General features: G+C 37.5%; 1 protein-coding gene and 3 non-coding genes across 8 annotated transcripts in view; 1 reads left to right on the top strand and 3 right to left on the bottom strand.

Moving 5' to 3' along the window:
- Positions 1-73, bottom strand: TRNAF-GAA (transfer RNA phenylalanine (anticodon GAA)). Its single transcript has one exon. It is a non-coding gene; the product is annotated as a tRNA-Phe (tRNA).
- A 1,581-nt stretch (positions 74-1,654) lies between these two features.
- Positions 1,655-1,727, top strand: TRNAF-GAA (transfer RNA phenylalanine (anticodon GAA)). The gene has a single exon. It is a non-coding gene; the product is annotated as a tRNA-Phe (tRNA).
- A 417-nt stretch (positions 1,728-2,144) lies between these two features.
- TRNAF-GAA (transfer RNA phenylalanine (anticodon GAA)) lies at positions 2,145-2,217 on the bottom strand. The gene has a single exon. It is a non-coding gene; the product is annotated as a tRNA-Phe (tRNA).
- Positions 2,218-3,323: 1,106 nt separating this feature from the next.
- Positions 3,324-16,596, bottom strand: part of LOC137243165 (enolase-phosphatase E1) — a 161,765-nt gene continuing 148,492 nt past the window's right edge. For 4 of the 5 annotated variants that reach the window (XM_067770516.1, XM_067770517.1, XM_067770515.1 and 1 more), the window contains exons 4-9: positions 14,246-14,449; positions 8,026-11,406; positions 7,626-7,965; positions 7,428-7,558; positions 7,192-7,359; positions 3,324-5,734 (exon numbers count right to left, since the gene is read on the bottom strand). In XM_067770516.1, coding sequence (XP_067626617.1) covers positions 5,402-5,734; positions 7,192-7,359; positions 7,428-7,558; positions 7,626-7,965; positions 8,026-11,406; positions 14,246-14,449 — 4,557 coding nt within the window. In that variant the 3' untranslated portion in view covers positions 3,324-5,401. The remainder of the gene's footprint in view (positions 5,735-7,191; positions 7,360-7,427; positions 7,559-7,625; positions 7,966-8,025; positions 11,407-14,245; positions 14,450-16,596) is intronic. The other variant, XM_067770519.1, reaches the window with a different exon arrangement.

Here is a 16,596-nt window from a genome sequence, read left to right as displayed (position 1 = left end):
TGCCGAAACCCGGGATTGAACTGGGGACCTTTAGATCTTCAGTCTAACGCTCTCCCAACTGAGCTATTTCGGCCATTACCATTTGTGTGGCAAATGCTGTACTTCAACAGGATGCCATATAGTGAAAAGAGTTTACCATTCGCATATACAACTTTTTTCACCAATTTACACCACCAAACTGCCGTTTATTCACCATTAATGAAAACAGTGCTGCCACATAGTTGCTTTGAAAGCATTAGGCATTTGTAAAGAGGCCCAAATATATGACTTTTTAGTTGCTCTGAATGAGTGACTTTTCCGCACTGATTTTACAAGAGAAATCGTCTGCATTCATTCCCTTAGCTTTTTGTATTTGCAATAATAAGATATTTAAGTGGAAATTTTAAAACTTTACATAACTAATACAAGCCTGGGAGGAATTCTTGTTTTGTAAAATGATGTAGTGCACAAATTTTCCAGCAGTTGAATATATTTGTCTTTGACATTTTGCCTCATTTCATCACAACAGAATACACGTATTGCCAAAAAAAGTCTGAGTGCAGTTATGTTATACATTTTTTTTTAATATTTGACTTAATACAGTTATGTTAGTTCATGAGGACCTTACACAGTCCAGAGTGTTATTGGAGTCTTGTTAAACGAGCAAACTGAAAACTCCTTTCATATCCAAAGATTAGTGTTTTGAACTAAAGCGGATTGATTTGGAAAATTTGTTAAAACGCTTTTTTACATATTATGCAATTATTTTATAACTGTCGTGACTAATTTTGCTTTATTTAATGCTATTAGCAAATGATTTTTTTTTTTTATAAAAGCATTTTATGGGATGTTGCCAAAGATAATAAATGGTTAGGGTATTGAGTGGTATTGAGTCGGATAACGTCGTTTTTAGACTATTAGCGATGCCTCCGACTATTCATACCTTCGGTATTAAAGACACGAAAAAAAAATTTGTGTTGGCCTTGAGATAATAAGCGTCGAAAAACTCTATATTTTTTATTGCAAATATGAGGAGTTCCATCTCAAAACGCAATAAGCGCACATACGATCTTTTTGGATTTTGATATTATCATATTCTAATTTACAATATCTTCCAGACTCTTCGTAAAAATTATAGGCATAATTGGCCTTACTTATTTAAAATTCCGATTAAAAATGTATATTTGTACTGAGACCTTACATTTTTTAATTACGTTTCTCAATTTTTTGGAAAGTGTTCGATTGTAATTATTGCGTTTTGAATTAAAGCTCATCATATGTATATCTAACACATACTAAGAAGGCGAGGATCTGCTGACTCAAAGGTCTTTATGGAGATGGGGGAGTTCCCGAGTTGGTCTAGCTAATACATTAATGGTGCTTATTATTGGACAGTATCGCATCTATGTATATCCGGAAAAGGACCACCAAAAACGGTGACACTCCCAAAAAACTTCAGGGACTGTCTTTATTGATACACAAAGAGAATAACAATTAAACGGCTTGTCGCTTTCTTCGCTTTGAAGTGATCAAGCGTTTGCGTAAACCTGTCTTAATAACTCGAACTTCCCAAAAAATTTGGTATGCCGACTCAAATATGTACGCGTTATTGGTGCATACGCAATTTTTTTGTTGTCAAATGACAAAACACGCATTTGACAGCAATTGATTATCGGCCGAAATAGCTCAGTTGGGAGAGCGTTAGACTGAAGATCTAAAGGTCCCCGGTTCAATCCCGGGTTTCGGCAGAAAGTTTTTTCGCTTTTAATTTTAAAATAATTTGTATATTTAATTTTAATTCCTTTTGTTTGCGTGGCATAGCAAAGCTTTCTTTATTGTTGATGGAGTGAAATATTAATAAATTTATTCTGGGGAGCATGTTTTCAACGGTTATAACCATGGCGGAACGATACAAGGTGGCAGCATGGTGACATACCTACAAACATAAATAAAACTTCCATGTACTTTGTTTTTATAAATTCGATGGACAAATGTCAAAATTGTACTGCGGCGGAAGTTGATGTATCAAATAAAAAAAGGTTATAATCAGCTGTCCCGTGTTGCCACCTTGTATCGTTCCGTCATGATTATAACCAACACACTTTTTTCAGAACTTTTAATAAAAACAAACCAGTTCTTATAAAAAATATTAAATAAATAACTTTTGCCGAAACCCGGGATTGAACCGGGGACCTTTAGATCTTCAGTCTAACGCTCTCCCAACTGAGCTATTTCGGCGAATATTATTGTGTTAACAAATAACAGTTTTATTTACACTGCACTAGAACGGTTTATAATATTGGACGACTTCAACAAAAAAAGACGAGATTCGATGGAAAAAATTGCCGTTTGATATAACGCTCTGCGCAGCCATTAACATAGTCCAGCAAATTAAAACACAGCGGCTGCGCTGGCTAAGAAAGTGTTTCTATCGGAACCTGCCTATGGAAGCAGAGGTAGAGGGCGGTCCCCACTCCGCTGGAAGGACCGGGTGGAAAACGATTTAAATTCCCTTGGTGTGAACGATTGGCGCCGGTTTGCAGAGAGAAGGAGCGACAGGCGCGCCTTGTTGGACGGCCATAACCGTTTAAACGGTTAAGCGCCAATTAAGTAACAAAAAAAAAAAAAAATACCAACGACTACCTTGAGAAAACATCGAGTAATTTGCCAAAGCATGCGTTCTGACGTCTCTTATTAATATATACTCTTTGCTTTGGGAAGGACTTCTGTTTGCATGATAAGGTATTATAATTAAGTAAGTAATTTTAACACGCTTCAGTGCCATGTTTTATACCCCTTACTTTGGTTTACCGGCAACATTTTTAAAGAATTTAGATGCGTCTGTTAGATTTTGGCTTTTCAACCCGACGTCAGATTCATGAAAAAGCTGCAGGAATCATGAAATTTGGTAAAAAGTGCTTCATAAATATAACATTTTTAGAATAGGTCGTCATCTTTTATCTTAAATATTAGCTTTGGCCAAAAAGCTGGTACCTACATATGTGCCAAAATTATAAGCAAATTTCTCAACACTGTTTTTTTAAATGGTTCGGTGCTGTTTTTTTCTATACGAGTATTAGTAAACTTCTTGCGTATTATTATTCCGTATTTTGCCGGGAAGTTCCATGCAATATGGCCCCTTATGTCGGTAGGCCTTATAAATTTCTCATCATGCTCGAGCTTACGGACGACTCGGAATCGGGAGAAGCTGGGATGGCGCTACACTGGCAAGCAACTAAACGCAAAGCAGCCCATAGCCCTGGATTCACATTTCCTCTCGCATTGCCATAAAAAAAATGCTCCTTTAGTTCATACCGAATAAAGAAAACACTTTAAATTACATATTATATTTTTTTTTAATAATTAAATTTTATTAGTTAAATCATAGATTATACATTACTATTTATTTAATACGTACGTAAGTTCCATTATCAATTCGTTTTTTTTTTTTTATTTATTTATATGTAGTATAAAAAAACTAAATTATAAAATATGTATCTATCATATTTTATCATTCTTTAAATATTTTCTAACACTAAACGTGACTAATTGCAACTCGTTGTTTAATAATAACTTAAGCTTGAGTCGATTATTTCAAAATAGTTTTACATACGACAATTCCACATAATTCGAATAGATTAATACCTACGTAAGTGTAAACGTAACTTAATGTTTGATATGTTATACAGGGTGTGGAGCTTTAGTACTACGCTGTTATTTTTCCTGCAAATTACTTTTCTTTTTTAATCGCGTGAAAACATGCATGATAAAAATACCTACTAGCTGTAGTCGTTTCTGGCATTATAGACGTTTTTCCGCAATGAACAAAAAATTAAAAATTTTGTAACTGCACGTATACATATATATTTTTTTTTTTTCTTAAATAAAAACAAATTTGGATATTTTTTTATTTTTTGATTTCCTTTTCTTTTGTTCTGATACACTGATTTTTAAATTTTATATTGCAAAAATTTCAAAACAATCATGGCAGATCAGAAGAGAGAACGGTTATACCGTGATGTAATAATAAAAGCGATGTCAACAACATAACCTAACTTTTTCGGTAGCTTTATTTTCCAGTATTTACTTGTATTACAAAAGTATTAAATTTTGATTGCTTAATTTTTCGTACAAAATTCCCCAAAAAAATTTTTTTCTGCAAAGTATTTCTATATTCTTTTGTTACGTTAATCTTACTCAAAGGCAGTTCTGCATGATAGACAACCCTCTAAAATACACATACCGAACTTGTCAGAATAAGCGAAAACGTCAACGGGATGAGAAAACCTGAATATTTGTTTCATCATTGGTTATATGTACCTCGTAGGTTTTTTTTTATCATGAAAACATGTTTTTTGGGCTTCGTGTTTCCCAAATTTGAAGTGTTACAATATTTACAGTTGTTTATTGCTTTATTTATTGTTATTTTTTTTTTTTTCTTTATAATAAATAGTTTATGTGCACAATTATTTTGAACGATAATTGAAATCAAATCTTGTTTTGGAGCAGCTCAAGATTTGATGGAGCTTTCACAACATAAATATTTACTTGGCTGGTATATTAATTAAGCCTAAGATAATATTTTTCATAATATTTTAAATTGTTATAATTTTAATATTTTAATTATCTAAAGTTTAGTTTATTTTAATTGAATTTGTTGTGGATTGATATTATTTCTCTAAATTTATTTCCGTTGGTTTCATTTTATTTTGATTTTGTTTGTTTATTTCAAGTTCCGAAGTGACTGGTACTTTGACGAAAATGGTGGTGAAACAGTCGTTAGTCGCTACCTACCCCCAAATGACCTGCTACATAGGCTTAAGGACAAGCGCAGACTCCTTGGGCACGTCTTGCGAGAACTGAAACGCTACTTGGTTGTCGCGCTAAATTTCAATTTCAAATCGGCAATCCCCTTAAATTAAATCCAACGCGGCTATATAGCTTCACCCAACACCTTCACGATCCCGATATATTAATTAATTTAATTTAATTATCTTTATTTAATTATTTTAGTTTCTTTTAACGATCTTTTTATTGTGCTTTTATTGTTTTTAAATTGATTTAAATTTTATTTAATTTCATTGCGTTTATTTATTTATTTTTAAAATATTTTCACTTAATTTTTTATTTGTTTTTTTTTTCGATTTTTTTATTTCATCTTATACCTTTCATTTTTGATTGTAGTTAATTTTTTTAATTTAATCAGTTAAATTTTATTTTATCATATTTAGCATTTTTATATTTAAAAATTTTTTTACTACTTGATTTTTTTATCATTCATTTTCAATTTTTTTTGTTTCAATCTATATAAATTTACCTTATATCTTAATAAATGTTATTACGTTTCTGTTTTTAATTTCCATTCTTTACTCTTCAACATTCATCCCTTTACGACTTTCAAATCGCAAGAAATTTTACTCTCTTAAAAATCGGGATCATAATCTCTCTGATAACGCGACGATCGACTCGCATGATTACTATTGTTGTTGCTATTGTTGTACGTATACATGGGATGCGCATCCGCAAAGGCATCAGGATACTGATGATATGGGTGCTGATGCTGTGACATCGAATGATGTTGATGCTGATTGTATGGTTGCTGATGATGACTATGGTGATGTTTATGAGCACGTTGTAGTGAATCACCTTTTTGTGAGTGATTCGTTTGGGAGTCGTAAAAATAGTCACCATGTCGGGTAGAACGCCAACTGTCGTATATATTGGAACCGCTGCCATGCAGAGAATTGGTAAAACGCTGGAAAATAAAAAAAGGAATTGGAAGGTACAGTTTTCTCTAAAGTTTTTAGTGCATTATGGTTCTTTTAGTTTTATATGAGAGCCAACTTGAACTGACTATGCGAATCGGCACATTTTCATTGGATAAAGCAGATTATGTTCGGAGAAGAAAGCAAGTGTTGAGCAGTCTATTCCAATAATAGGTAGTCTCGTATTGTTCGGCATCTTAACTGTTCCATGCAATCCCTTTCAACTTTTTTAAGGAGGATTTTCAAATAACTTTCCATCGGCTTTCCGAACTGTAAAGGGATCTCTTGAAGTTGTTTTTAAAAAGTTATCAAATTTCAAAACACCTTATTATGGCTTCACCATGAAACTTTAACCTAAGACTATCGCAATGGAATGTTGCTGGGCAGAAAGTATCCATAGACCATATCAAGCTATTGTGAAATCAACGTATGTTGAAACAACTTTCCGCCATTCCTTGTCAAATAAAATCTGGCAGCAACTTATACTTCATTCTGGCGAGGCCAACATATGGGAGTCCAAACGAGTGACATCCGGCGGAGCTTTTGGGGCCCCGGAATGTGTTAAGCACTTTCTTTGTAGGCGCCCTGCCCTTTCTAGAATACATGTGGAATTTCTAAATATGTTCTTTGTCTACTCTTTAGCGGAGCTTGACTTTGCAAGAATCAAAAACAATCTGCGCAAGGACTAAGGCCTATAGCACATTCAGACGTATCACAAAGGGCCAGTGTGCTTAGGGCTGTCCCTATGGTTTTCTGCGTTGCCACTTGAATCAAATAACCACTATTGCGAAACTACTAACCCAGTTGTTGTTGTAATGAAATCACTTAAACACCTTAAGAGTACACTAGAATAAGGTCGGTATTGCGTTGGTCTAACAGGCAGGAAATACTTTGGAAGACAAGCGTTTGTGAGGTGTTTTTAGGTAGATTCAAATATACCCGCGGCAGATATGCTTGTCGTGAAACGCGACTAAAATACCCAAGTAATTCTAGGGGCTGTGTAGCGGAACCCTATCAAGCGGTTGCCAACGCAATTTAAAGCTTCTTCAACCCAATTGTCAACCTCACCTATCCGTGGCGAATCCCCCTGTGAGACCAAGATCCATGGAAGGAAGGGGTGGGGGGAGGGATGACCATAAGGTTCAATGTGGTCAAATTAAATCGTTCCCGAAATGGTCGGACTTGTACCTTAATGGTGCTTGTTACCGGAACTTACCACATCAATATGCGGCAAAGGACCATCAACATCGATAACACTCCCCAAAACCTTCACGAATTATCTTCGTCGCTTAAACAACAATAATAACAACTATGACAAAAAAAAAAACCTTTGTCCAATTGTAATTTCATCTTCATGCCATGTCATGAACATCTGGACGTGGCCTGAGTTGCTTTCATTGTCAGGAGCTGCAAAGCGAGAAAAGGACTCATTACACTTCATACTCACCTTTGGTTTTATAGGTTGCTTTGTATCATTCCACGCATCGTCTATATTATAGAAATCATCGACAGCATAATTTTCTGCGCCACCCATATGATTGATCTTCAGCTCGTTCAGCATGTCTGAGGTTAATGGTATGGGAATCTTCTTAGAACGTTTTTGGCGATTAAGTAGCTAGAAGAAACGAAACATATTAAATACAAAATCCGAATACTTCAATATACATATCTCAATAAACTTACCACTGTAACACCAAAAATGACAATGAAGATCAGTGACCCTGCACCGATAACAATTATAACTATCGCCCATTGAGGTATTAGCTGATCTTCTTCAGCAAACTCCACCATTGGCGTAAGAGATTTGGGTATAACTATCGATAGAGGATGGTAAATTAATGATACATCTTTCACTTAGCAGAATAACTCATCTATACTCACCACTAAAATCTGTTGCCGCTGGATCGATGACATATTTTCCCAAAAGGAATGTTTCTTTTACAAGCTTTTCCTCTTTGACCTCGCGATCTGCTATATCCTCATCATTTTCATTATCAGTTTCATTGTCTGTTTCTGGCTTATGCGCCAAAATCATTTCAGGTGGTGGGTGCGTCAAAGCGTCATGGAAGAGTTTCTTAATCTCGAGCGTATTCACATCGTCTGTAATATTCGCTAATTCGACATAGTAGTCCACAAGTACGCTACCTTGACTGAAACTATCGATACGTACTTTTTTGTACCAACGACTCAGTTGCGGTGCTTTTGAGTAAACTTCGTTGAGCTAAAATTACATTCAATTATAATCATAATATTACCCTTCAAACTAAAAGTTCGCACTTACCTCCGCCTCTACCTCATGTGCTAGATTCTTCCACTCAAGTGTATTGTGATCCAAAAGTTCTGGCTTCCACGCAACACCATCAATAATCTTTATAGTTGCTGCAAGATCACAATCAGCTGTACAATGTCCTGGTTTTGTGGGACGTGGTGTCGTAGTAGTTGTTGTTGTTGTAGTAGTTGTCGTTGTCGTGCTTGTACTGCCCATTGATAAAAGATCCTCGAAGTTTATGGTCGCCGTTCTGCTTTGCTCAAGTAGTTTTTCAATAGATATAGGCGTAGTGGATGGTGTGGGCCAGCCTGTGAATTCAGTGGTGACACGTACAGGTGGACCTTTCTTTATGACCACTGCAGGTGAGGTACCCGCATCGCTGACTTCCTCACCAGTTGTGCGTGGCGTGGTTAAACGATGAGCACCTAGTCTTTTATGTACACCCTTCGGGAAGACTACTTTGAAACCTGTAGCGGCGGTAGTGCTAGACACTTCATCACTACCGGCGCTGGACTCCGTGGTAGATGAGCTTGTAATGGTGTCATGCGTTGTCATAGCATTCTCTACAGTCTTCACCTCTGTCTTTTGGATGCTGACTTTCTCAGTTAGTGTCGTGCTGGGCTTGAAGTCTTTTGGCAAAAGCTGTGTTATATCAATGGTCTCTGGCACTGGTATAGCCTCTTTCTTACTTGTGGCATTGAGCTTGTAACCTGATGGCAAAAGTTTTGAAATGTCATCTACTTTGATTGGAATTATTGCACCAGACAATTTGTCGGCTTCATCTTCGGATTTCGCTGGTGGTTTATATCCTGGAGGCAGTAACTTGCTAATATCGTCTTGCACCACAACGGCGGGCTTTTTCGTTGCCGCTGGTGTAGTGCTGCGTAATTTATAGCCAGGTGGTAAGAATTTAGAGATATCGTCCACCAGCGTCACTGGTGGTTTTGGAGTCGAAGACGCTTTCTCTTTGTAATCTTTTGGCAACAGCTTTTCAAGAGTATCATCAAACTTAATCTTACTGAAAAGATCTATAATATCTGGTTTCGTTGTAGCTTCTGTTGTTGTGGATGGTTTATAACCCTTAGGTAAAAGGCTTGCAAGTCCTACGTCTTGTGCGCTCACTGCATTATTTTTAAATGAGCGACTAATCGCGGAGTTGCGCCCAGGTTTCTTTACTTCAGCAGTGGGCGCCTTTGTGGTGGTGGTTGTGCTGGTGCTCGTAATCTTACGGTTCTTGAAAGATAGGCGTGGCTTGAAGCCAACTGGCAATAGACCAGCCAATTCGTCCATTTCACTTTCATCAATGTGATGCACTTTGACCTTTGGTGCAGTAGTGGTCTTTGGCTGGAACTTACGTATATTTGGCGCAAAACGCGAGCCTGCGGTAGTTGTAGTTGCCTTTGTGGCAACGTCCATTTCAGTGATGATTGGATATTTGCCTGAGAGCAGGCCACTGGACAATTCTGATTGCACGCGATCTAGTTTATCTATGATGCTTTCGGTAGATGAGGCGGCTGCACCAGTGGTGGATTTTTCAGTAATATCACTTGCCATCAACTCTTCCCCGCTCTCCGAACCTTCCTCAGCACCTTCCCCTTTCGCGTTCTTTTTATTTGGTTTTTTTGGTGAATGTATCTTGCGTTCCAACTCGGAGAGTGTTTGTTTGGTCTCCTCTTGTTCGATGGCGGGAAAGGGTAGAAAGCGTGCGCCATTTATACTGCGACTTGTTTGTATGGATGCGATTACGACATAACTCTCTGTTGTGTTGCTCATAGACTCATCGTTGTTAGTTGCGTTAGCGGCTGCCTTCGAAGTCTCGTCTGTTTTCTCAGTCTTATCTTTGAGTGTTTGCTCATCCTCTAATTGCGCTGGCTGTGCTTTATTCTCCTCAAATATAGCTTCTTCCTCACTACCAAGTTCGTTTGAACGATGAGTCACTGGAACTATGGCAGACCTATTCACAACAACACTTTTTGTAGTCACCACAGAGACTACCTCGCTACCTATTTTCGCTTTATCTTTTGGAGCTAAGCTACTCTTTTTCATATCCTCTGCTGGCTCTTGACTAACATCTTCGGTATCTTCAAATCCTTCATCTCCCTCCTCTTCGTATTCTTCTTCGTCGTATTCAGCGCTGCCTTCATAGCTGACCTCTTCATTTTCATGTGTAATCTGTTCTGAGATGACTTTGTGGTTTTCTGGCATAGCGGCGGTGGTAGACTCATGCCTCGCTCTATTTAGTACATCAACTGATACCTTCTCAAGACCCATTTCGCTTGGGCTGGTCTGCCTTTGGTCTTCTGTGGTGGCCACCGACACATCGGATGTGCTAGTAGTTGTGGAAGTCTCAGCCATTCCTGTGGTTGATGATGTCTGATTAGACTTATTTTCTTTTACCGTTGCATCAGTTGACTCCTCTTCATCTCCATACTCATACTCATATTCTACACTTCGGTTTGTGGTAGCATCCATTATTTCTTCCTTAGGCTCAATATCAACCTCCTCAGCTCTAGTCTGATCAACGGTGGAGCTGGTATCATCGCCTTCGGCAGGCAATGCTGTTGTTTCTTCCTCGCCAGTTGTGGACGTGGAATTTATTTTTTCGTCTAAAGACGCAGCCGTTGTTTCTTCTGCTTCATGTAACTCCAATTTTTCCAAACTTTTTTCTTGTTTATCATCTGGCTTTTCTAAAATAGATTTCGTAGAATTTACCTTTTCCGAAGTTGTTTCGTTTGCGACATCCTCTTCTACAACATCGGCCAAATTATCATTTTCTTCCTCATCGTAATACTCCTCGCTGTCACTGGCAGTCGTCGGCGAAGGTGTTGGTTTTACAGCAGCCGCGGTCGTTTGTTTGAAGAGATTTTCCTTTGTTGGCAATTTGATGCGCCCAGCGGCGAACGGTCTCTGCACTTTTGCTACACTCACAGGCTCATTAATTTCTCGACTTATAAATACTGGCCGTCTTGATTGAAAACTTAACTTATTATTTCCTGTCACACGTCCAAAGCTGGGACGTTGCGAAGAGGATTCGGGAGTATTATACGTTGCTTGTTGTTGCTTTTGATGCGCTTGTTGTTGCTGCTTAAGTGCATTCTGCGCCCGATTGGCACCGAAGCGACTGTAACGCTTCGTACTCGACGTTGACGCTTCAGTTGTGGACGGAGTTGATGGTGTATTAGCGCTACTCGGTTGAAAACGGTTGCGCGTGTTTTTGAAGGGTATTTGCGGTGAATAGGATTGGCCATTACTTGGAGTGTAGTCCGTATTATAGTTTGCCGCAGAGGCGAAGGGTCGATTACGATTCGCACTGGGCACAAAACCGCCACTGCCGAACGGTCTTTGTACGGAGCCGGTTAAACTGTTGGCTGATGGGCGACTGGCGGAGGTGCTCTGGAAACAAATAAAATGGTGCATTTAAAAAAAAAATGGTTTAGATTTGGATCCATATTTACATTTAATAACTTGACGCTATATACCTTCAAGGACGTGAAGAGTAAAGTATTTTGATGATACTTATCTCATGACTTAGGACCTGCAGGCTAGTACAATATCCTTACACCACCGCAGCACAGATTCCCTAACCTTTGATCGAACCAGAAATATAACCATAGCTCATTTCACAAACTTTGCTATTCCTTGCAATGCAATATCTTAGGAAAGTGCAAGCATGGTAACTTTTAACAGGAATAGCTGAAGGAAAAGAACTCTATCTCTAGAATTCCCAGGGACGGCATCTAAAATTTAAGAACACAGAACTAGCTAAGCTATTCCACTCGGAGTGCCTGCTGAGGAAACATTTTAAACTACTGTCACACAATTGTGTAGTTTAGGGATGAGCCAAAGACTATAGAGGAGTCGTACATAAAAAACCCTCATGTTAGCGGCCTTATTAGACCTCAGGAACGAGGTCCGTTTCACCATTGATTCAGCATTGTCATATACAGGTGATCAGGGATCTCTTTTAAGAAAGACAGGTTTACTAGAAGTGGAGATTTATTGAGCGCAAGTAATTAAAGAAGCGAACGGAAATTGCTCGAACAGTATATTGCTAAGATGAACAACGTACTAAATCGTCTTTTACTAAAGTTCATCTTCACTTCTTAGTTGCCCAAAGGTAAGGTGGAGCTGCAGAAAACGAATATTCCAATGGAAGACTGGTCTTCAAGATCTAAGAACAAGAGTGGAACAACAAACCGGTATTTCCACTGATTACCTCTGAGTATAGATAAAACCTGGGAAAATCCTTCTGGGGAATACTCATACTGCTTTCTTTTTACTACATTACTTTACATGAAGAGCATAATGGTAATAAGCCGTTGGATGCCGGGATTATTTCTGACTTCGTTATGGGAATACTGTCGCGAACATTTGGGAACTATTTCAATATAATTAAGCCTTATTTTTGAAAACAGTTCGGGGTCAGTCAGGGACCATGTTTTGATAGCTTTACGGCATCTGTGTGGGGTTATTATTTTCAAATCATTTTTTACTGCCCCGATTGTTTCGGAACTATCTGGGGCTCATTCCGAGATTGTTTTGTTTCGCCAATTTCGGGATTATTAGAGATTGTTTTGTATGCCATTAGGTGATATTTTCTAAACGGTTTCATTTACCGAATGAAATGCATTGATTATGCGAGGCTCAAAAAGCAGAACCAAACCAGAAAGATTTAAGTGCTTATTTGCTCCATAAGAGAACTCTGGAGTAATTTGCTATATTTATAAGCAATGCAGAGCAATGGCTGGCTCCAACCCAGTACATATATGTGCATGTACATTGTATGTACCCTATAGTCAAAAATACTAGTTGTTAACTACTCAACAACTAGTAATAATAATAAATCCTCAAACTTTTTCCTTTCCATAGATGCAGCTGATATTTTTAACAGGGGGATATCCCAGGAGATTTCCATTCTCAGATTTCGGTCAGAAATATGTCTATTTTCAACTAGTCAAATTTGAACCAAAATAATACCACTTCATTTATGGTAAGTGAAAATAACTTTACTACTTTGCTCCGTTTATATTGGAGATATGAAAGTGGGTTTTAGTCGTAACCATAACAGAAAAATTAAAAAATTCTAGGGGAAGACTCCAGCTCTAATGATAAATAGAAACTTAATTTTTTGTCTAAGTCAACTTTTGCCTCTTTCGGACTAGTTTGATAGCACTCAAAAAGTTTTAGTTGTAATCAAGTTTTTTTTCTGACAAATTTTGTGTTAAACTGCAGGGTAAGTTGAATGTACTTTCGTGTTGTTGTTTTTACCACTAATATGCAACTGTTTGGGCATGTTACAATATTATTATTTGAATAATTACCTTTTATGCGTTGTCATGGTCCTCATGGAACGGACAGTTCAACCCAACCTAACCTATGCTTTGTCATGTATGTTATTATTTGATTGAAAGCAGAAATCGTAAAGGTATATTCCCCTTCCCTTCAGATTTGTATATGCCTAGCAAATCCATTTTACAAAGTCATACAAATAATGTTTTGGTACTTGAATTCCTTCTCCAACACACGGTAAAACGTATTATAAATGTATTGACCTAAATGTGGGAAGGGGAGTGTTGTAATTTCGTTGTTTTTGGCACTTTCGCAATTACTTGAATGAACTTCCACTCTGTTACATATAACGGCGCAGTTATTAGCTTAGCTTATTTGTATCTTAAGAAGAAGAAAATTTAGAGGATTGTGCTTGGTTTTCATAATGTCAAAATGACTGACATCAAAAATTGCCTCAAACTGACCCGCTGGTCAGTTGGGGCAAAAAGGGAAATCGTGACCTTAAGCCGATAAAGCAGTGCGTGGTCAAAACGCACGCTAAAATTTTCTGTTTATTTATTTCACAACACATTTCATTATTTCCCATTGTTTCACACGCTTTGGCATTATTTATTTATGGGACGCCTGTTGGCAAACGAAAATAAATTGCCAACATGAATGTTCAACGTCAAGTTTGCCATACCGGTAGGCAATAGCCGTTTTCACTTATTTGTTAATTTAAATGTCACTTTGTAGTCAAAATGGACGGCAAACGCATTTGACGTTGTATGGCAGGCCGTTTATATTGATATTGCCAAGTTTGTGGTCAAATTTGACCTAGTGACAACCAAGCATTACTCTTTCGTTTTTTTTTCATTTTTTCTTAAGAAATCAGGACAGTTCAAATATTATGTACGTTTTAGCTTTACCTTTTAGTAAAAATCCATTTTTTTTTTGTATTTACCTGCTCATTGAATTGCGTCAGAAATTGTGTCTGCTGATGTGGCACATTTGTACGCGTGGATGATTGTTGAGGGGGTACAAAACCGCCACTGAACGGTCGTATCGCTTTTGAACGCGTGAAACCGCTAGCTGCAGTACTAAGACCCGATGAGCTCGGTATGCCAAAGGGACGTGGAGAGATGTCGTAGTAGTCGGGATTACGTGTCTGTTAAAAAAGAAATAAAGTAGTCGATTAGAATAAAGTGAAAAAATAATACGTCCGAAGATTTAAGGTAGCAACTCTGGTTAACATTTTTTTTTTATTAAAATGAAAACGTTTTAAGTGCCAATTATTTAGTCGCACTTAATTAGCTTAAGCTATACGCTTAGCACTGTATTTCCTGAATGAATTTTTACAATGGCGCCACATATTAGCCGCTACAATTACATAAAATTACTTAGAGAGCAAATGCGAATACCGTAGAGCATATTTTTTCGCACGAAAATACCCTGTAGGGAAATTGATAAGCTTAAGCTGCAAGGTACTTGGAAGCAATCATGGTTTTCAGAACAGTTGGAAATAATCGGAATCGGAAATATTTCTTATTATGTCTGGCCAAGAACTGTCACTCAGGCAGAAATGGCGGATATCATCGAGGATTGTCTTGTGCTTGGTTTTCACTAGCTCGAATTTGACCACAACTTTAGCCATATCAATTAATAAGCAACAGTATAAGAAATTTTACCTTAAAACTTCATTTGCCAACATGCTGGAAACTTTTTCGTTTGCCGACTGGCGTCACATCAATGTATTATGCTACAACATGTGAATCAATGGGAAATATTGAAATGGGTTGCGAAATAAATGATCAAACGATTTAAGCTTTTATCGACTTCAAGTTATGAGACGTGTATCAACAGCTCCTTGGTGCAAGACAAAAATGCATCCGTGAGTTTGGAAGAATCGATAATTATTCTTAATTGTATTGGGTTTCTTTTTGTGAACGTAACAAACATCCTCATCCACCTTTTTAGGTACTTAAACTTCTTATTATGACTTACAACAGTGCTTACGCAGTAATCAGAATTTTGTTATTGCTCACACAGAGTGAGAGAGATTTTTGTGTGAGTGATTGGCTCGCCTCTTCAGAAAACAAGTCAACCTAAAGCAATTCAACCTATTGGGTTGCAAGGGACGACGGAAAGTTGGTAGAGTATGCATATGATGAAGTATAATTTAACAGACAAACGAACTCAGCTTAGATCATCAAATGGTGGGCACGGGGGGCCAAAATGTTTCTGAAGAGTTGAGGAGCAGCAACCTGCGGTTATAGTTTTTTAAGTTTTTTTTCTAAGCTAAAAAACTTAAGCATCTTGGTAAATTCCTGCAGGGATTGTAAAGAAAAAATTTAGAACCAGCAAATTTCGTGTAAAGTGTTTGTTATGTTTACGTGCAACATGCAACATTTAGTTACAGGCGCTGGCAAACAGAGCTGAACAAAGTGTATGTAATAAGTTGTATGGGTGTGAAAATTTGGAAATACATATTTGGGCAGCGAATAATAGAATATTAGACGTACAATTTAAGAAAAAAGTGTTTGGTAGTAAAAACAAGGGCCGCAGTTGCTTTAAAGGAGGTAACAAGTGTATGTTTCCATAAGATATTGTGAAGAATATTAGCAACACTAAGGGATACTATCATCTCTAAGCCGATACTGAGCAGTGACTTATATGCACATATTATTCATTATGTCTATACATATGTCCATACAAGCAGCGGAGAGCAACGCACAAACACAAGCATATATCTGAGATACTCCCAAAAGTAGGCAATAATTTGTGCAAGTATCACTCACATATACACGCGCATATGAGAAGCTATACACGTGCATCTGTAGTTATAAATTTATAGCTGGTAACTAAGTAAATTCTGGAGACCCCTAGTAGTATAGAACGAGGAAATCGAAGAGTGTAAAAGAGCGCAATCTGAGCAATCAGCAATGAGTTTGAATTAAGCACGCTATCTGTCGATAGGTAGTAGTATTGTGAAGTACTTGAATAAAGGCCATTTTGCATTATTGAATAGTGGAGTTATTTATTGAACAGTTTAGTGATTCGCACGTTAGTAGAAGGTTGCAAATAAGAGGAATTTCAGAAAATTCGTTACAATATTTTAATTCCATGAGAACAGAAATTCAATTAACGCCACCATTCGGAAGCAGCGTAAGAGGTAGACCACCATTGAAATGGGAGAAGCAGGTGAAGGAAGACTTGACCTCCCTTGACAGGAATAGCTGGCATGAATTGTTACAAACGGTCTAAATCGCTTAATATCACTTGATATTGTTTCGTATTTATAAGGACTTTAGAGTA

The sequence above is a fragment of the Eurosta solidaginis genome, chromosome 3, assembly GCF_040869045.1.
Source record: "Eurosta solidaginis isolate ZX-2024a chromosome 3, ASM4086904v1, whole genome shotgun sequence".
Taxonomy (NCBI): domain Eukaryota; kingdom Metazoa; phylum Arthropoda; class Insecta; order Diptera; family Tephritidae; genus Eurosta; species Eurosta solidaginis.
Note: the sequence above shows the minus strand (reverse complement) of the source record. Positions and strands in the feature narration are given on the sequence as shown.